General features: G+C 38.4%; 1 protein-coding gene across 6 annotated transcripts in view; it reads left to right on the top strand.

The window, feature by feature from the left end:
- Positions 1-18,796, top strand: part of LOC103717193 (ABC transporter C family member 13) — a 53,342-nt gene that overhangs the window by 7,988 nt on the left and 26,558 nt on the right. For 5 of the 6 annotated variants that reach the window (XM_008805483.3, XM_008805482.3, XM_017845210.3 and 2 more), the window contains 8 exons: positions 1,548-1,620; positions 3,682-3,936; positions 7,974-8,043; positions 9,897-9,957; positions 11,971-12,058; positions 13,511-13,629; positions 16,104-16,201; positions 16,417-16,483. In XM_008805483.3, the coding sequence (XP_008803705.2) occupies positions 1,548-1,620; positions 3,682-3,936; positions 7,974-8,043; positions 9,897-9,957; positions 11,971-12,058; positions 13,511-13,629; positions 16,104-16,201; positions 16,417-16,483 (831 nt within the window). The remainder of the gene's footprint in view (positions 1-1,547; positions 1,621-3,681; positions 3,937-7,973; positions 8,044-9,896; positions 9,958-11,970; positions 12,059-13,510; positions 13,630-16,103; positions 16,202-16,416; positions 16,484-18,796) is intronic. The other variant, XM_039119100.1, reaches the window with a different exon arrangement.

The following is an 18,796-nucleotide window of genomic DNA, read 5'->3' as shown; positions in this document are numbered from 1 at the left end:
AAATTGGATCCTCTTTTAAATTTCTTACGAATCTTGTCTTGTCTTCTTGTATTATTTTAGCCATGCTGGTAGATATTAAAGAATCTCTTCTGCTCTCTCTCGTTGTTGCTTTTCTTGATTCAAACCCATCTCCCATCCTCCACTTCCCTGCAACTTGTCCCAATATTCCTCCCTCCTTTGGCTCTGAATCCCAGACCCCAAATCGTGAGATGCCCTTAGCTGAATCCAATTCATTCCGCACTGCCAGATGGTCTCCTTTGAAATCTCGTCCCAAGATTTAATCCTGCTCGGATTCTCCTGCCGGCGGATGGGTTCTTTCCCTCTGTTGAGCTCCTTCGAGGGCCTCCCGTTGCCGGAGAAGATGTCGGGCCCAAATAACTTCAGTTGTTTGGTTTGCACCCCTATGGCCCACGAGCCCAAATAATTACCAAAAATTCAAATGGGTCGGGTCTAGATTCAGTAAACCCAGACCTGACCCAGAAAATAGAACGAGTCCAATTTTAGAACCCTACCCGGCCCCACGGGTCCTTTAAAACGGGTCGGGTCGGTTCTAAGCGGGTCGAGTCGAGTTAGTTCACGGGTCAACCCGACCCATCCTCAGCCTTACCTGCCCTCTCTGCTGTTTAGTATGGGTCCGATAGGAATGACATGGGGGCGTACTGAATGGTGTTGCCGAACAACTAGTTTGGGACCTAGAACTGGCACAACGAACCTTGCATTTTAGTTTTAAAAATTGTTAACCCTTGGCTAGTCGTGCCACTAAAATCATGCACTAAATTGACCTAAAAAACTCAAATCAGAACTCGGATCTAATTGTTGATTGAGTTTGAATGTGAATTTGGAGCCTACTTATTTTGATAGATTTGAACGTGCATCCGAACATGATTTTTCTTATCGTGTTTGGATGTGGATACAGCATGGATCCAATTTGAATCCATCTCCTCTCTTTCTATCTCTCTCTCTCTCTCTCACTCTCACCCTCTCTCCTTTGTGTGTATCATCCTTTCTTTTACACAAAAGGAATTCACATAGTGATCATCAAAAAGAAAGTGCAATCTTGTTCCTTGATCTAGGTAGTCTTGAAGCTTGTCAGATGTAAAGCAACCTGGAAGAACCTAAAGTCATGTTTTGCATCTGAAATGAGTACAGAAGGGAGAAGGTATTACTCTCAAACAACCGAATTTTCACAAATCCTTGCATTAGAACCTCAAGAAGTTTGATCTCTATGTTTATTGCATGATGACTCATGCTTAACCATTTGTGAACTTGACATTTTGACATTTTCAACCCGAAAACCAGCCTGATCATTTTCATTTGTATAGAAATGCTTAATTAGAATCTTCTCAGAGGCGTGGCTGCAGTCTACCAACTAGTGGATTGATGAAATATTTTCATCTTTCGGTGGCTGATAAGGGCTCCAAATACTCTTCGCATTTCATTCACATCTATGCTCTCAAACTTATTGTGTTTATATATGGTTTAATACATTTTTCTATGAGTTTCATGGTGACTCCCCTAAGCTATGTCAAACTTCTGTGCACTCTCAGAGAATTTGATTCTATCGAAGATCCTCTTCTCCCACGTGATTCAGTGGCAAACAAAAATCACATTATAGATGCAGTAAGTTCTTTATGTTTTCTAATAGGTAAATGAAGAAATTGTTTTGTGGAGCATAGATTTCAAATAATGCTTGTTTGAGATAATACTTTATTTATATCTTAAGTTGATCATAATTTTGTCTTAATTTGATCCCGTATTCTGTATGGTAAAGGTCAGAGCCCTCAGTTAATGATGTTAGTGCTCTATTACTGATTGATTATACTATTACCCTTCCTTATTTGAATTTCCAGTTTTCTAGCATATATAATACATGCTGAAGTCTCCATTCCTTGTTTTTAGAAACCTGAATAGATCCATTGGATAATCGTGTCCTAAATCATGATTATCATATGATAAATATTTGAATGATATAAATCATCAGAATTCAGAACAACTCTCCTCTTTCTTCTGCATTTATACTCATATGCTTTAAAATCCTTCGAGATATCTGCTGTAATTATTTAACGTGTATATGCAGGTACGTGAGTTCTTTACTGTAATATGTTTTGTGGAATTTCACCGTTCTTGTGACCATGGTCTTCACTTGATGTGCATACGGGACCAGTTCCCTCACCTATTAGAAGATAAATAAAGGTTTTTTAGTATCTGGTGCTCATGCTAAGCCAGGGGTGGCTATAGTATGGCATTGTAGCACTAAGAGATGCAAAGGACGTGCTAAGATATGCTAGAAAAACACTTCTTCTACAACTCAACTTAACTTAACTAAGCCTTAATCCCAAACTAGTGGGGGTCAACTACATGAAATCATGAATTCTCCTCCTCCATTCTTCTATGTTTAGAGCTACATTTTCTAAAAGATGTAGCGATATGAAGTCCTTCCTTACGACTTCATCCTATGTCATTTTCGGTCTACCTCTACCCCTCTCTTCTTCTACAGTATAAATAACTCCTTTATACCGGTGCAGCCATTAGCCTAAATTATATGTGTCCAAACTATCTAAGTCGTCCTTCTCTCAATTTATCCTTAATTGGTGCTAGCTCTACCTCTTAGCAAATGACTTCGTTTCTCATCTTATCTTTTCTTGTATCACCACAAATCCATCTCAACATTCTCATTTCAGCCACACTTGTCCTATGCACCATGTTGTTTTACAACTATCCAATATTTTGTACCATAAAGCATAGCTAGTTGTATGGCTTTTGTTCTATAAAGTTTTTCCTTCAACTTGGCAGGTAATTTTTTTATTACTTTTTAGTGACAAATCTTATGTTTTGAACTTTGAAATATTGTTTGAAACTAATCTTGCAAGTTTATTTTGTTCAAACATGCATTTTGTTGCCAAAAAACGTAATGATCATTGAATTATGCATATATTAGTAGAGCTATTTAACCACTTTCTGAGTTTTGTATTTAAAAGATGCATGAAGAGAATTGGCCCAGATTTGTCATTGTTATCACCGTCTGTATGGTTCTTAAGCTTGTAAAGAACCTCCAATGACAGCATCAACAAATCTCAAATCTATGATGGTTTATGAATCATAGACACAAACATACAGGCAAAACACAATACACATTGCTAATATGTCAAATCAAGTTAAAATGGGATGTTATATGGCAAAGATATGACAATAAAATACATAAACACTGACATCCACAATAAATCATAATGAGTTGTCACAATAACCTAGTCCATACTTCATCCAATAACACTGACATCCAAAAACTTCACATGTTGTCACCATTCAGATTCAATTACAGTCGCATCAACATTACAAAGTCTAAAATTGACCATCGATCATGTAAAGGTCAACATTCACTTAAAAAAAAATTCCATTCATTTATGGAGGCATCTAGGAAGTATCCTAAGTATATCCAAGAATTATGTGAAGCCTTTTTTTTAAAAAATTCTTGTATAATAGGATATTAAAATAACTATTATAAATGCACTCTATTTAACAAGTATCATTTTTGATATTGTATCGGATATGGACATGACATACAATTTTTAAATAGCAACTTGGAACTTGTATACATCTATGTATGCATGTATGCTGTTTAGTGTCTTTTGTGCTCATAAGGTAATCTTGATTTGGTGAATTGTTTTATATTCTCTCATGTAGGATTGGAAATTCAGTAGCTGCTTTGACCTTGTGACATTCAAGTTTGTCAATTTGATGATGGATCTTGGTGTGACAAAACAACTTGACTTTAAAGATCTAGTTGAATTGCCTTGTGATCTTATGCCTTCTTCATGTCATCATACATTATTGAGGGGCTGGGTAGCTGAACAGAATAAGCATAACTCTAACCCATCTCTGTTCAGAGCTATGTGTTATGCATATGGGTGGCCATATTTGCGGTTAGGTCTATTGAAGGTACTTCTTCCTCTTATTATCACTTCCCATATCATCAGGATATGATAACTTTTATAGAATTTTTGTACTTTTGATGATAACTTTTCTTTTTCAACATCTATGAGTACAGATGCTTGTATTTGATATGTGGCCTCTTGCCTTTCATCGAGTGGATAATTGTTGGCATAATATTTCTCCTGTATTATTTTAGTCTAGAATATCTGATATTGCTGGACTCTTTGGATTTATCGTACATAGCTTGTGAACAGTGTATTCACTTAATTTGTGGCTGTCTTTATGGATCTTATGCTGTCATTTGTTAGCATATAGCATCCCAAACCATTGAATATTCTGATGCACTTAATCCAGGCTCTTACCAAGACTTATTAAGTTGTTCTTCTTCTAAGAACTCTCTACCTGGATCAGAGCTACCCTCATTATAAGTACCTCATAGAACTTTTGTCAAAAATGACATAATCATATCGAACAATTATTTGTCATTTTATTTTCTATTATGGCTACTCTGTTTTCAAGCTTTCTATGTACTTCTTCATGATCAGCTTTGTTGGTTTAGTACAAATCTTCCTCAGCATCTTTAAATCTGCTATTTACGCATATCTTACTCAATACCTAGAAGCTTATTGTAGCTGATTCCTTGTGACTTCCATCTTGATAACATTTTAGAACTTCATCTAGATTTCATGCACCCTTTCATGAATAAATCTTCAGAAAACATCCTCATTTATCTCTTTCTATATTATGTAAATTCCACTCTACGGTTTGCCGTACTGGCCCGAACCGGGCGTACCATACTGTACTGGTTTGGTACCGGTATTTGGTACGGCAGGAGTACCGGTATCTGGTACGGAAGGCGTACTGAAACATCCTCATTTATCTCTTTCTATATTATGTAAATTTCAGTCCATGGTTTGCTGTACTAGCCTGAATCAGACAGTACAAAGCGTACCATATCATACTAGTTTGGTACCGGTACTTGGTACGGAAGGCGTATCGACACTTGGTATGCCAAAAAGACAACATACTGTACCGTACCAACCAAGGAACGTTGTACCGGTACCGATAGGCGTACTGGTCGCCTATCGGACCGGTACGGTTCCGGCTCGGACTGGTTTAAATCGGTACCGAACCGGCCAGCTCTTTCCCGCGGAAGCGGGTGCGCCTAATCGGAGCCGGGGAGGAAGAAGAGAAGGAGAGAGCGAGCAGGGGAGGGAGGGAGGAGAGGCCTCCGCCGCTCGCGGAGGGCCTCGAGGGAGTGGCGGAGGCTGAGGGGGGGCGGTAGAGCCCGCGGGGGTGCGGTGGAGGCCGAGGCTGTGGCCGCGTTCCCTGTTTCTTTCGAAACAGGGGACGCCGCCGCGAAAAAAATTTTAGAATTTTTAAGTGAAGTCGGCAAATCGCTTGCTGACTTCACTTAAAAATTTTCAAATTTTTTAATTTTGGGATTTTTAAGTGAAGTCGGCAAACAATTTGCCGACTTCACTTAAAAATTCCCAAATTAAAAAACCACGGCCGCGGCCTCGGCCTTTGCCGCGCCCCCGTAGGCTCCCCCAGCCCCCCGTGGGTCCGCCGCCCCCCTTCGGCCTCCGTCGGCCCCCCACGGTCCTCCGCGGGCGGCGGAGGCCTCTTCTTCTCCCTCCCTCCCCCGCTCGCTCTCTTCTTCTCTTCTTCTTCCCCCGGCTCTGGCTGGGTTCGGCATCTACGGGCCCTGTACCGGTTTCCATGGCTCCGCCATACCTGTCAGGGCCCGGACTGATATGGTACGTGCTGAACCGGCCAGTACGGGCCGGTTCAGCATACCTTGGTACCAACGCAATGCTACTCTATGGCGCCGGTACGAGGTCTGATATTGAGACAACAAACCCTGTTCCAGTCAAAGTTTTTTTATATATTTTTAAAACTAGCTAATATGCTTCTTTGGTCTTTGATTTTAATGCATCTCTTGATTGCCAATGAAGCATCATGGTTAAATATATTCCTCTTAATGCAGCAATCAACTTTACTTCTGTTCAGTTCAACTAAATCTTAGAAATTTGCATCTGCGTAATGTTTTCCAGAGTTGGAGTTTTCTTCATCCAGACATTAACCAAGTGTACTGGCATTAGGCACAAGCATAGACATGCAGTTGCTCCTATTAGCAGAAGGATTGTTGAAAGGAGAATGGACAGCTATAGTAATGTGCATAAAGATAGAAAGCCTTTAATAGATGGCTGTTATTAAGGCAAAATAATGTTGCTTTGCAAGGTGATGAAGCCTTTGAAATATATTAGCTAAAGCAATGTGAGTCCACTATTATTGATTTTATAGCTTTTTAGTCAGCACTGACTTTTGCTTGAAATCTCAGACTCACAATCAATTTAATATTTTATTAAAGAATATAGAGAATTTTGATAATGCTAGTTATATTCCTCTCATTTTTTACAAATCTAAAACTCCAGAACTCAGATGATACTTAAAGATTCTTGCGTAAACTTTTCTAACCCATTAATTGGCATAACTATAATTATGAGGCCAAGAAGAAGATTATTTAACCCCAACATCCTATTCCTCATGAATGCCATGAATGCCCTTGATATTTTTTAACTTCAATATTCTGAAAAAAAAGCTTTCCATGCTATGTCAGGTCATTAATGTCTCCTGCAAATATCAGAGAGGAGGGAAAATAGAAGAGGATGGATCATATGTGGACCTTAAGAAATTGCATATCCTTCTCTTTCTCATTTTTAATTGTTCCCTTCATATTTGTCATATTATCTTGAATGAGGGAGACTGAGATGAGGCAAAAGATGGTACAAAATCAGTGGTGGTGGCTATTTTCATGTAATTTCACTTGGTGTTTTGGTAGTTGAGATTGCTTTGAACTTTGAACTTGAAGCATAAGTTTCTAAGTTTGCACAAATTTATACTTTTCTATTCTTTTGTGTTGGTTGGGTGGGTGGGGGGGGGGGGTGGGGGGGGGGTGGGGAGGGTGGTGGTGGTTTTCCCTGTTCCACTAATGCCATGGCCCTTGTGTCTCTGTCAGAAGTTGAACTAATGACAATTTCTGAGAAAGAGGTCTGAGTCCAGCTTATAGTTGCCTGGAACTTTATTTATTAAAAGTATCATTTTTTATTATGTTTAATTAAAATTCCTGACTGGAAAAAATATCAATGCTTTTATTTGTCTATGAAATGCAAGACATCTTACTAAATGAGTATTGGCACGAGGCACTCACTTCACTGTGTTTGAGTAAATATTTTCAAGTTTTGGTGATGCTTTCACCAACTTAAACACAATTTGGCACATTTCTGCTCTTCATGTATCGTGTAAATTTATTGTCTTCTTTGAATTGAATCTTTTCCTTAAGCTCATGAACCCCCTTGAAATCCAAAGTGATCTTGTGTTAATTTGTTATCAATATAATGGAGCACAAGCAACTCAATCATAGTATGCACCACTAGGCCTAATAACCTCCATTCTAGACATGCGCACTCAGACAATATCATGCTTAACTTTGATTCGAACATTTTATTATATACGATCAGCTCTTCATGCAACCTGTTACTTGCAACCATAAAAATCATGACATAAGAATAATTAACTATCTAGAGTATATTTATGTTTCATCAATTGAATAGAACACTTTATTATCATGGGGTACCAATCCTATTAAGATTTGTCAACCAAGTTAACTTTGACTAGATAATTATAATTAAATACATGTGTAACAATCAAAGTTTGTCATAAATCATAAAGATTTTAATTGTAGATTGCTTGGTCACAACTGCCCATAATTTATACAAACTAATAATGAAATGTTGATTCCCTCAACAAACTGACACCAAATTGTTGGGATATGGCTGGATTGTTATGGTTATTATTATGATGTTCTCAACATTTTGAAAAGATAAATAGAGGAAAATTCTCTGTAAACTTGTTTTCAATAGGTTTCCAAGTTCCAACTTCCTTCACTGATGCCCTTACTAAACATTGAATATTGAATTCTCTGATAATCTGATTCCTTGAGTTACATACTAAGTGGTGGATCTTTTAAATCCTTGCAGGCAATAAATGATTGTGTTGGCTTTATTTCGCCACTGCTCCTTAATAAGCTGATCAAGTTTCTTCAACAAGGTGTTGATTCACATCAAACTTATGCATTTCTCAACCTACGTGTTTTTTATGACCTATGTTCATCTAATTAATGGAATTTTTTAGTGCCATATTTCCTTATTGCTTGATAGCTTCCCATCTTAGTGGTGTTATATTAGGTATAATATTGTCAAAATCTTTTCTAAGACATTTGGTTATGTGAAGTAATTTTAGTTTTGCTTTTGCTAATTTACGAAATATGCTGCTTTAGCATCGCAGAAATGAATAGTTGAAATCAAAGATCTATCAGTAGGACCAAGATAATGTATGCACTTTGGATAAATTGTTTATTAACATATGAGAGACAAATTGATCTATTAAAAAATGAGATATACATGTATAAGATGTATGACCAAGGATTGTTGTGCAGATATTGGGGCCTATACAGGTTGCTCGGCTGCATAGTTCGGTAACGCCCCCATGCCATTCCATGCTGGGCCTGTATCGACATAGTAGAGAAGGTGGGAGAGAGGGAGAATGGGAGAAAAGAAAAGAGAGGGGGAGGGAGGGAGAGGAAGGGAGGGTGATAGGGGCGGCCTGACACGACAGAGAGGGTGAGGGAGAATGGGAGAGAGTTAAAGAGAGAGAGGGGAAGGGAGGGAGAGGAGGAAGGGCGGGGAGAGAGACATAGGGTGGTGGACGGCTGGTGGAGGGTCACGGAGGGCTGGGGAGGATTGTAAAGGGGTGAAGGAGGGGCTTCGCGCTCCTATTTCCTTGTTTCTAACGAAACAGGGGTCTCAAAGGGGAGATCCTTTTTATTTCAAAAAAAATTAAGTGAAGTTGGCAAGGGGGTTGCTGACTTTTCTTAAATTTTTTGAAATTAAAAAGGGCCCTCCTCCGGGATCCTTGTTTCGAACGAAACAGGAAAATCGGAGGGCAGATCCCCTCCTCTGCTCCTCCCCAGTCCTCCGTGGCCCTCCGCAGGCCGTTCACCACCCTCCTCTCTTCCTCGCTCTTCCTCTCCCTCCCTCCCCCCCCTCTCTCTCTTTTTCTTTTTTTCCTTCTCCCTCTCCCCCTCCGTCGGTTTCTCGATTTGAGCTTGCTATGGGTCTAAAGTGGATTGTGAGGGGGCAGAAGAGGAATAGGACATAGAGAACTTGTATGATAGCATTGATGGTGGTGGTGTGCTAGATAGTCTGTCTAGAAAGAAGTAGAACATGGGGATGGGGGTGTGTGCTGGCCCCTCTACACACACACACACAAAAGAAAAAGGAAGAAACTCCTGCATGGCTTCCCTTGTTTCCATATTTCTAGATATTAAGATCCTGGTGCATCATTTAGGACTGATGCTATACATAACCAGATTGGTTTTTCTCACAAAGGCAGCATAGGCGATAGATCTGTTGTCTGCCCAGACACTGATGTGTGCATGGCTAAAAATAATAGCAATGCAGGAAACAGTTATCCTGTATTCTGAAAAGCAATGATCCAATAAATGCCAGTGAATGTGAGTATAACTTGCATACACATTTATGCAATAAAGAATAAAAGATAAGCATGCAATATATATAATTACAGTACAAATGTATATAACCTAATGGCCTAATGGATTTTGATTTGATCAAATATAGGCATAAAGAACTCCAAACTGACTTAAAAGCTTAAGATCAATGCCAAAAAAGTCCCCATGATGAATCTTTGTACCATCACACCCTGTTCTACAAGTTAGCGATCTCTTTTATGGTTACAGCAGAACCTTTAATTTTACACCAAAACCTCTTATAATAAATATTGTATTTTCCCTTACAGTTTCTTGAACCATTTAATTATCTTTAATGCTCTTTGGGAATTAAACTAACAGTGACACTTTGATACTTGTTGCTCCATCCTCTCAGGTTCTGGAGATGTGGATGGATATTTTCTAGCTCTTTCCCTGGGTTTTACATCCATCTTGAAGTATGTATTGAAATAAACTACCATGTTTTATTTTGCTTATATATTATATTTTCTGCTGTTAGTTCATCTGCAGTGCCAAGTGCAACTGAACCAAGTTCTTGTACAGTTCAAAGTTCATTTTGTGCACAATTTATAAAGAAGCATGGACATGGCTATAGGATATAGATAGAAGACATTGTATAGACACATTTTGACTTTGATATGATTAGTCCTGAAAAAGAAAAGGCTATATATAGAGCTGGAGGTAACACAATAAAAATATTTTTATGCTTACGAGTATAATATGAAAAATTTTAATTAATTAGAAATCCTAGAATTGTCAGTTGTAATGATCATTAATAGTTTTTTGAGCACATGAGTGAGTGACATCAATCAATCTAGAAAACATGGTCTGCTATACCGCTCAGTACGTGGTGCACCATACCGTACCGGGAGAAAACCGATACAAAATTCAACTTCAAGTCGGTATAAAGCCCGTACCATCCCGTCTGGACCGAGGTCCATATTAGCCTGTACCGAAGCTTACCGACCTGTATCGAGGCATACTAAGATAAAATTTGAGAAAAATGGCTAGAGGACTATTTCAGTACAGGATGCGTACTATATCATATTGTGCTGAACCGATAAGGTATCGATACATACTTGATGCTGAGATTACGAACCTTGCTAGAAAAGATATTGGAAGTGGAGGGTATTTGCCCGTTGTGTCACTTGAGGAGGTGCAAGAGAACAATTGTCTTCCTCTGCCACCAATGCTGTATCCTGCTGCCACTGGCGCTCGAAGGTGACTATGCTTGTGTAGCTCTTTCTGTGGCGGGTGCAGGGACGGGTTTCCTCCTCTATTGCTCCCTTCGCCTCTGGTTTTCTTTCCCTCTTCCTTGCTTGATGAAGTTGCACTGAGGAAAGCAACTAGGAAAAGGGTTTTTGTTGGTTATTGGATTCCACTGTTGAACCCAGGGAACTTGCTCTAGCTGGCATATCAGGCCACTTGATCAAAATATATCTGGTTTGTATAATCTGAACGAAACTGTTTTAAAACGATTAGGTCCTTGCAAAGTATAGGTTACAGGTACTGGCTTAAGTTGCCTAGCTCCTTGGCATATTCATAACTGCCATGTTCTTGTCCGACACATAATGGATATTGTTATGACTTTTCTAACAAGGCTCTTAAGTTTTGAAATGCACCATGGAGTGAAAAGGATCCAAACTATTGTACCGAAAAAAAAAAAAAACAAACTGTAGGTTTCATGTCAATTGAAACTCAAGGTGTCCAATATTTAAGGTAATACTGATTTAGCCAAAAAAAAAAGCAAAATTTAAAGATGAGGGCACTTAGAGTTGGATCAGAAGTGAGAACAACTTTCAATATTCAAAAAATTACAACCTTTTGTTTCATCAAGATGCACTACTATTGAACTTATGGATATGTTAGTGTTGATTCTTATTGTCACATGAATTTCCAATTTTGAGATATTTACTTTCTTATGAGGAGACTTTGCTACCATTTAGGAGTCATATATTAGCTAAAAGATTTAGTAATCTTAATTTTAATGGTGTTTAAAGATATTATTTTGTGATCAAAGGTTTGATTTGTTTATAAGATCATGGACTTCTTATTGTGTAAACTTGGAAAATACATGCCTAATAACTGGTTTGAAGGACCCAAAAATTGAATGGAGAAGTAGATTCTTTTTCAAAAAATATGGCTCCTATGTGGGTTGTTGGGGAGGCACTGACAACTCAAATATTTATTGGAAGAATAAATATTCTTCTTCTAGTCCTTGACTCCTTATTCTTGCTTAACTAGAGAGCAAGAATGCCTCTAGTTATCCTTCTTTATCTCTTGATTTACTTCTTAATCTTGAAAAGTTTATATAGTATTATTATTCAGTTATCTTGGATTGGACATTTGAATTTTATATTTTCTGAAGTGAAATGCTTCATAGTAGATTTCTTGATTAGATCTTCCTACAATGTCTTACACTGTTGTGATAACATCTTGTTATGGTGCAGATCCTTTCTAGACACACAGTATACTTTTCGTCTTGGGAAATTGAAGTTGATGTTGCGATCAAGCATAATGATAATACTGTATCGCAAGGTAAAGAAAACTTGTTTCATACATCTTGTTACTTGAAAACATGTATTAATCTTGTATCTGTATGGAGTAATTAATTTTTTTCCTATCTCTCTTTTAATATGATATTATGCAGAGAAAATTTCTATCCTTCATAATTCAAGCACATTTTGTGTGTGTAAGCTACTTATTATCTTGCTTTTGATGAGATGAAGCATGATGTAATAGGTTGCAGATCATTTGCCTTTTCTATCTAGTATCTACATTCTATTTATAAGTATATTCTTTAAGCATCTTTTTGATCTCTGCTTTAGATTTTCTTACTTCCACCTGCTTTCAGATCTCTAATTGAAAATGACTGATATAAGAGCTGCCATGAATGTGATGGAATCTGGTGGACTACATAAAAACTGCATAGATGATAGATTAATATTTTGAATATATATATATGTGTGTGTGTGTGTGTGTGTGTCGGGAGGGACTATGATGTATGTTAATTCCATATGTTTGGGGTGTTGCCCTCTACAGCGGATTTATTTCATACTTGCATCCTACACATATGCTCCTCTGGTTAGAGTCATTTATATGCGCAATTGTGATGCATATTATATTCCACATGCATCAAAATGTGAATGATGGACTCGTCGTATTGGCAAAAATAACCACTTCGCACTAGTCTATTGAACTAGGCAGTTTTATATTTCTTATTCTATCATATATCACTTTCTTAATTCTACTACATGTAAGCTGAATCTCAGAATAAAACTTTTGCTGCCACAACATGAAATCTCACAATATCTAAAAGATTAAGGATTCAGGGTACGGTGTGCTTTGAATTTGAATTTTGAATTGGGGATTTGGGGCTTTGTTGATTTTTGGGATTTGTCAAGTTTAGATGGGCTTTCAGTTCTTATACCCTTCATAATGAAGTGATTGGATGGGGCTAGTCGCTTCCCGAAAAAGAACCTGTTCCATGTCTGATCATTTACTCAACAATATCTGCACTTTCTTTTTAAATACTCTTTGTTTGCTATATGATTGGACAAAGAAGAAGCAGTCAACTGCTTGCTCGAGCAGATAAAAGAGTGAATTTAATCATAAATTATGTACAACAAAAGGAGAGGTGAAAAAAATTACTGGTTTCTGAAGCACATATGATATGCTATAATTTTAATATAAATATCTTCTCATTGAACCACTGGCCTAGGCTTTAAAACATAAGGTTCTTTTCTTTTCACTTGTATGTGTAGATTATCTTATGATATTGGGCATCCAATAGATGTATAATGCTGATAACTTGAGCAATGAAGGTGGTAATTAATACTTCTAAGAAAATCTTTTGTTGTTATAAATTTACAGGCTAGAACCAATTTGTCAGGATATGAAATGATCTTGACTTCTCCTGTTAAATATTCATATGCTTTTCTTTTTTATTTTATTTTTATTCATAATGAATTTCTGGTTTGCAATTGGCAGTGCCTATTCATTAGCCAAGCCGAACGCTCAATTTTTTCTGATGGAGAAGTCCAAACTTTTATGTCTATAGATGCAGATCGGACAGCTAATTTGTGTAATAGCCTTCATGATGTGTGGAGGTATGACATTCTGTAAGAGCATTGCATGTTCAATTATTTATTTTATATGTACTATTATGTTTTCTTGTCTTTCTGTAACTCAGTAGATTTCATGCTTAAATGTAAACCTACTATTGTATTGCCATCTCGCTGATCATACATCAAGTTAACAAAAAATTACTGTGTCATGGATAGCAAAGTAGGATGTACCCTTTGGCCCCAAGGATCCTTCTTGGAATTCAATAAGGGTATAACATCCATGGTTCCCATAAAAATTACTCTTCAACTTTGGAGTAACATCCAAGAAGAAGAACACAACATGGTCATGCAGTAAAAATTATAAATTATTTCAATATTACGAGCAAGGTCGGCGGAACCGGTAGCGGGCACCGTACCGGTTCTCCGGCGGCACGAGTCGGTACAGGTCGTGTCGGGCCTGCACCAACAGAGGAGAAGGCACGCAGACCGTAGGAGAGGAAAAGAGAGAGGAGGAGAGGGAGAAAGGCCGGCGGAGGGTAGCGGAGGCTGTGGGTGGCGAGGCGGCGGTCGGTTCTCCTGTTTTGAACGAAACAGGGGTCCGACTGTGACCTTAAAAATTTTGCTTGCCGACTTTACTTAAAAATCGTGAAATTTTTAAGGCCGCAGCTAGACCCCTGTTTCGAAACAGGGGAACCGACCGCGGTCTCAACTCCTGCGGCCTCCCCCAGCCCTCCGCCGGCGTCCGCTACCCTCCACCAGCCTCCCGCCCTCTTCGTCCCTCCCTTGCTCGCTCTCTCTTTCCTTCTCCGGCTCTGGCAACGGATTTTGGTTTCATTATCGAAACTGTACCGGCGAGCCGTCGGTACGTCTCGGAACGGCCGGAACCGTCCGATTCGGGACAGTTCTGCCGCCTGACTAGGACTATCTGATAGTCGCACTTTTGTCATGAACCACCAACCTGGCCTGATATAATCAGGTTTAGGTTTTAGGTTTGGCCATTATGAATAAGTATGATCTTGGTTGTATGGTTTAACCAAACCTTTTCCTTGGTTAGTGATAACATTAGGAATTATACATTATCCATCTTGGTAGAGTCTGAAAGAGTTTTGGTGTCAGATCATCATGTAAAAATTAAAGTTTCTAAATTACACGTTGATATAGTAATAAATCGCTATGAATCTTTCACCTTTTTGTCATTTTCACCTTTGGAGACTACCTTTTTCTTCATGCATTAAGACTAGCATCTTCATCTCCAAGATCAACACAATATTTCTCCTGTATACAGGCATGTGACCTCCTCTCGAGTAACCTAGCCCTCCTCCTTGTACTCAATTCTTGTGATTATTCCTCGCTATTCTCTCTCCCTACTTTCCACTTTCTCTTTCCTACATATGGTTGTATGCTTTGTGTCCACCTTTACCTTGAATCTGCAACCAAAGGCCATATGTGATGCCTTTCCATATGTCATGCCTTTTTTCTTAAATGGACTCCTCTCTCTTTTCCGTATATAGTGATGGAAAAGAAGGCATAGACCTGAGACTGGAGGCCTTACAAAAATGACTTGAGACTAGGGGATATGGCTAGTAGACCTTGGTTAGAACTTGTTGATTGAAGCTTGTCGATCTTCTACAGCCCCATGCAAGGTCCGTTGAACAGGTACCAGGATCTGTATCGGTCAGCAGGCGAGTCGGTACCGTACTGGGTCGGTGCCGTATCGACACCGTAACCGGCACACCCATTTTTTTAAAGCTTTTCAGGTTTGTTTCCAGCATGCCCATTTTAAGCTTTTTAGGCTTGATTCCGGCACGCCCATTTTAAGCTTTTCAGGTTTGATTAATTGATAATCAATTTTTTTCAACTTTTTTAATAATTTTAAGTATAATTTGATATTTTGACATTTTTTGATATCTGTATGATTCCGGTATAACCTAAATGATGCATCTTGTTGGTTTAAAGTGATACAAAACATAAAATGATTAATGAGATATTGCATGCTACAAGAAGCAACATGAAATATCCTAAAATCAACTAGTGAGATGAAACATATAAAATAGTACAATCAATTACATATATTTAAAGTACAACACATATATTGAGTGTCACATCCACCACCCTTCCCCCCCAACCCCCCATGCTATTATTTTTTCTTGCTTATAAGCTCTTGAATTTCTGGTCATTTCTTGTTTATTTTTTTTTTTTCATTTTTTACGTATCCTGTATTTGATTCATAAATTTTGTAGGCAAAATGCAAACATAATGAGTGTCGATTTGACTAAATTGTAAACTGGTGCTTATACCTAATTTGTCTTGTCAATTAGTTACAGCATGTTGGTGGGTGTTGATGTTAGAAGGTTGCATAAATAATGCAAACAAGACTGACTCAAAAGCAAAAATAAAAAAATCTGGTCTCATTCTAGTTCTACTTTTTTCACTATTGGTAATGAAATACTTACCATTGGGGAAAAAACATCTTTCTCTCTCTCTAGATCTAGTTTTGACATTGTATGTTTTACCAGTTTGCCCCTGCAGATAGGTGTGGCACTGTATCTTCTATATACACAGGTCAGTTTTGCGTTTGTTTCTGGTGTTGCGATAACCATCTTGCTTATACCAGGTATGGATGCCACTAATTTTTTTCTGTATTGAGGTCATTAGCCCTGTCTTTTTCTTCTCTTCTTCCTTCACATGAATGTTGATATTATCAATCATTTAATCAATCACTGCAATTATATCTGTAGTCTAGGGATCTCTATCTTTTATATTTCTAATTAATCATATGTTTGCTGAATGGCTCAGCATTTTTGTTTGACATCACCACTTTATATGCAGTAAATAAATGGATCTCTACAATGATTGCAAGTGCAACAGAGAAAATGATGAAACAGAAGGATGAGAGGTATATCGATTTGGTTTGTTAATTTATGCTGTAGTAGGAAAGGATAAAACAGATCTTCATGAGACAAAATTGAAAAAAAATATATGGATTAGATCTTATAGTTTGTTATTTTATATTTACCTCCATTGTTTCATGGTTGCAAGGAGTTGAAACCAATAAGGGTCATGTATCCTGTTTTTACCAAATTCTGATAAAATCAAATCTAACCTAGAGATTCTGGATACCTGTTATGGAAGAAAGTAGATGTTGCTTGAGCAACCAAACATAACCATTATATGTAAAGTGGATTGCATTTGTAATTTTGTACCATTGACATTCATGGAATTAGAGAGAATCTTCAATCAAATACTCTAAGTTTCAGCACAATGTTACCTGATGAGGAAGAGTAGTCAATGTTTCTCACAGTTTTAATGAGCCAGTGCCACATGCTTACAGAACTCTTACACTTCTCAGTGAGAGGTTCTATGCACACATCAATGAACCATCCATGTGAAGGAAAAAATTTCCGAGTTGTCCGATAAAATCGAACGCCAGGCATGAAAAATCAGTTTTAATTTTTTATTTTATTTTATTTATAACAATTATAAATATTAAATTTAACTTTTATGTAAAATTACCTCAAGCCCGTAGCGGAAGTTGGTCGAGGTAATTTGAATCTGGATCTGGATCTAGATCCCTGAAGGTAGCTCTGCAAGGCCTGGATCTGCAAGCCCTCTACTTCGCACGCACGTCGAGCTTCGTAGGAAGGTTGGACGATATCTGTATTTTGCAAAACCACTTTTTGCAAAAAGGACCCTAGAAGAAACACTTTTCTTTTCTTCTCCTTCTTCTTCTTCCTTCTCTCCCGTTTCCAACCCGAGAGCTTCAATTTTGGACTGATCGCAGAGGAGAAGAGAGGAGATTAGAAAGCCGGATTTGAATGCTTGCCACTGGGAGAAGATTGAGAGAGAAGGACCACTTCTTCTCTCTTCCTCTTCTCCTTTAGAAAAATCCCACCGAAGCCGCCTCTGTCTGTGAAGTTTCTTCCCAAAATTTCACGGACAGATTCACACCTTTTTCTCTCTGATTCGTTCTATATTCAAGAGGAAAATGTTGGTCTATCTATAGGCCAACGCAGAGAGGATTTAAGAGGAGTAATGACTGTCTTTACGAATCCATACGTTATAAATTCATAACGTTCGTTTCAAAAACAAACGTGGGGAAAAAACAGTAAATCCATCCGATAACAGCCGGATTTCAAAAATCAAATTTAACCGGAATGTAGCTGGTTCAAAACCGGACATTCTGGTCCAGACGGCAGAGCGGCCGGAGGCCAGACGGTGGCACGGTGTGGAGACGAAGTCGGGAGGAAGAAGGCTCTGTTTTCTCCTCCCAGGCTTTTGTCCATCGCGGTTCACAAAAAAATCCTTAAGGGTCCATGAGGGGGAGTGGTCCACGGGTCCATGGGAGTTTAAAAACAAGTCAGCCGTAACCATTTAAATGGGATTAGTCAAATAGGAAATGGGTTAGCCCATTTTGAAATAAAGCAAGCCTATTTGGTTCTAAACCAAATTGACAGCCCATTTGAATGATTTTTGACCCGAAAAAATTCCACATGAGTCCGACTAATGAGAGATACAATTAGGTCCAGTTTCGGCTCGATCCAAGTCCGACTTAGATCAGAACAAATACGAAATTAAATCCCAATTAAATCATGATCGAGCCCAATTACACTAATTTAGACCCAGTCAAATCCAATCTCAACAATTGAGTCCTGATCAAGTTCAATTATATTAATTAAAACTTGATTGACCCGACATACAGACTTAATTAGTTGTTCATCCATGAAATTTAGCATGTACCTCATGTTCAGTGCTAGCTGAACATAGACAGAACCAAATTCCAAATGACCCTCAATTTAATTCTTAATTAAATTGGGTCAAGACCTTCCTACTTAGCTTGACTAATGTGCGTGACTCCGATAGGTTCGAACACTAAGCCGGTAGTACATGGACTACTTCATGCACTAATCGAGGTGACCATCTAGCAATGATACCCGACGTCCGGATAGGTCGAATATGCAAAGCAACATTCAAGAACCTAGACGTATGGTTGTTGCATAATTCATCCCTATGACCATCGATGCTCAAGATGACCTCAGAGTGGACTGTCGAACTCTGGGTCCGGTCATCCATAGTGTATTTCAATTAATCAAATCAAGTGACCATCACTTGGTTTACCTTGGCCAAGGTTTTACTGAATTGAAATGCAACGAGACATCAACTCCTATAATCTGGAGCGGTCAATCCCATCTTGACTCGTACACAGACTTCG

Source organism: Phoenix dactylifera, unplaced genomic scaffold (assembly GCF_009389715.1).
Source record: "Phoenix dactylifera cultivar Barhee BC4 unplaced genomic scaffold, palm_55x_up_171113_PBpolish2nd_filt_p 000488F, whole genome shotgun sequence".
In the NCBI taxonomy this organism is placed as follows: domain Eukaryota; kingdom Viridiplantae; phylum Streptophyta; class Magnoliopsida; order Arecales; family Arecaceae; genus Phoenix; species Phoenix dactylifera.
This window is presented reverse-complemented; position numbering and strand designations above follow the sequence as displayed.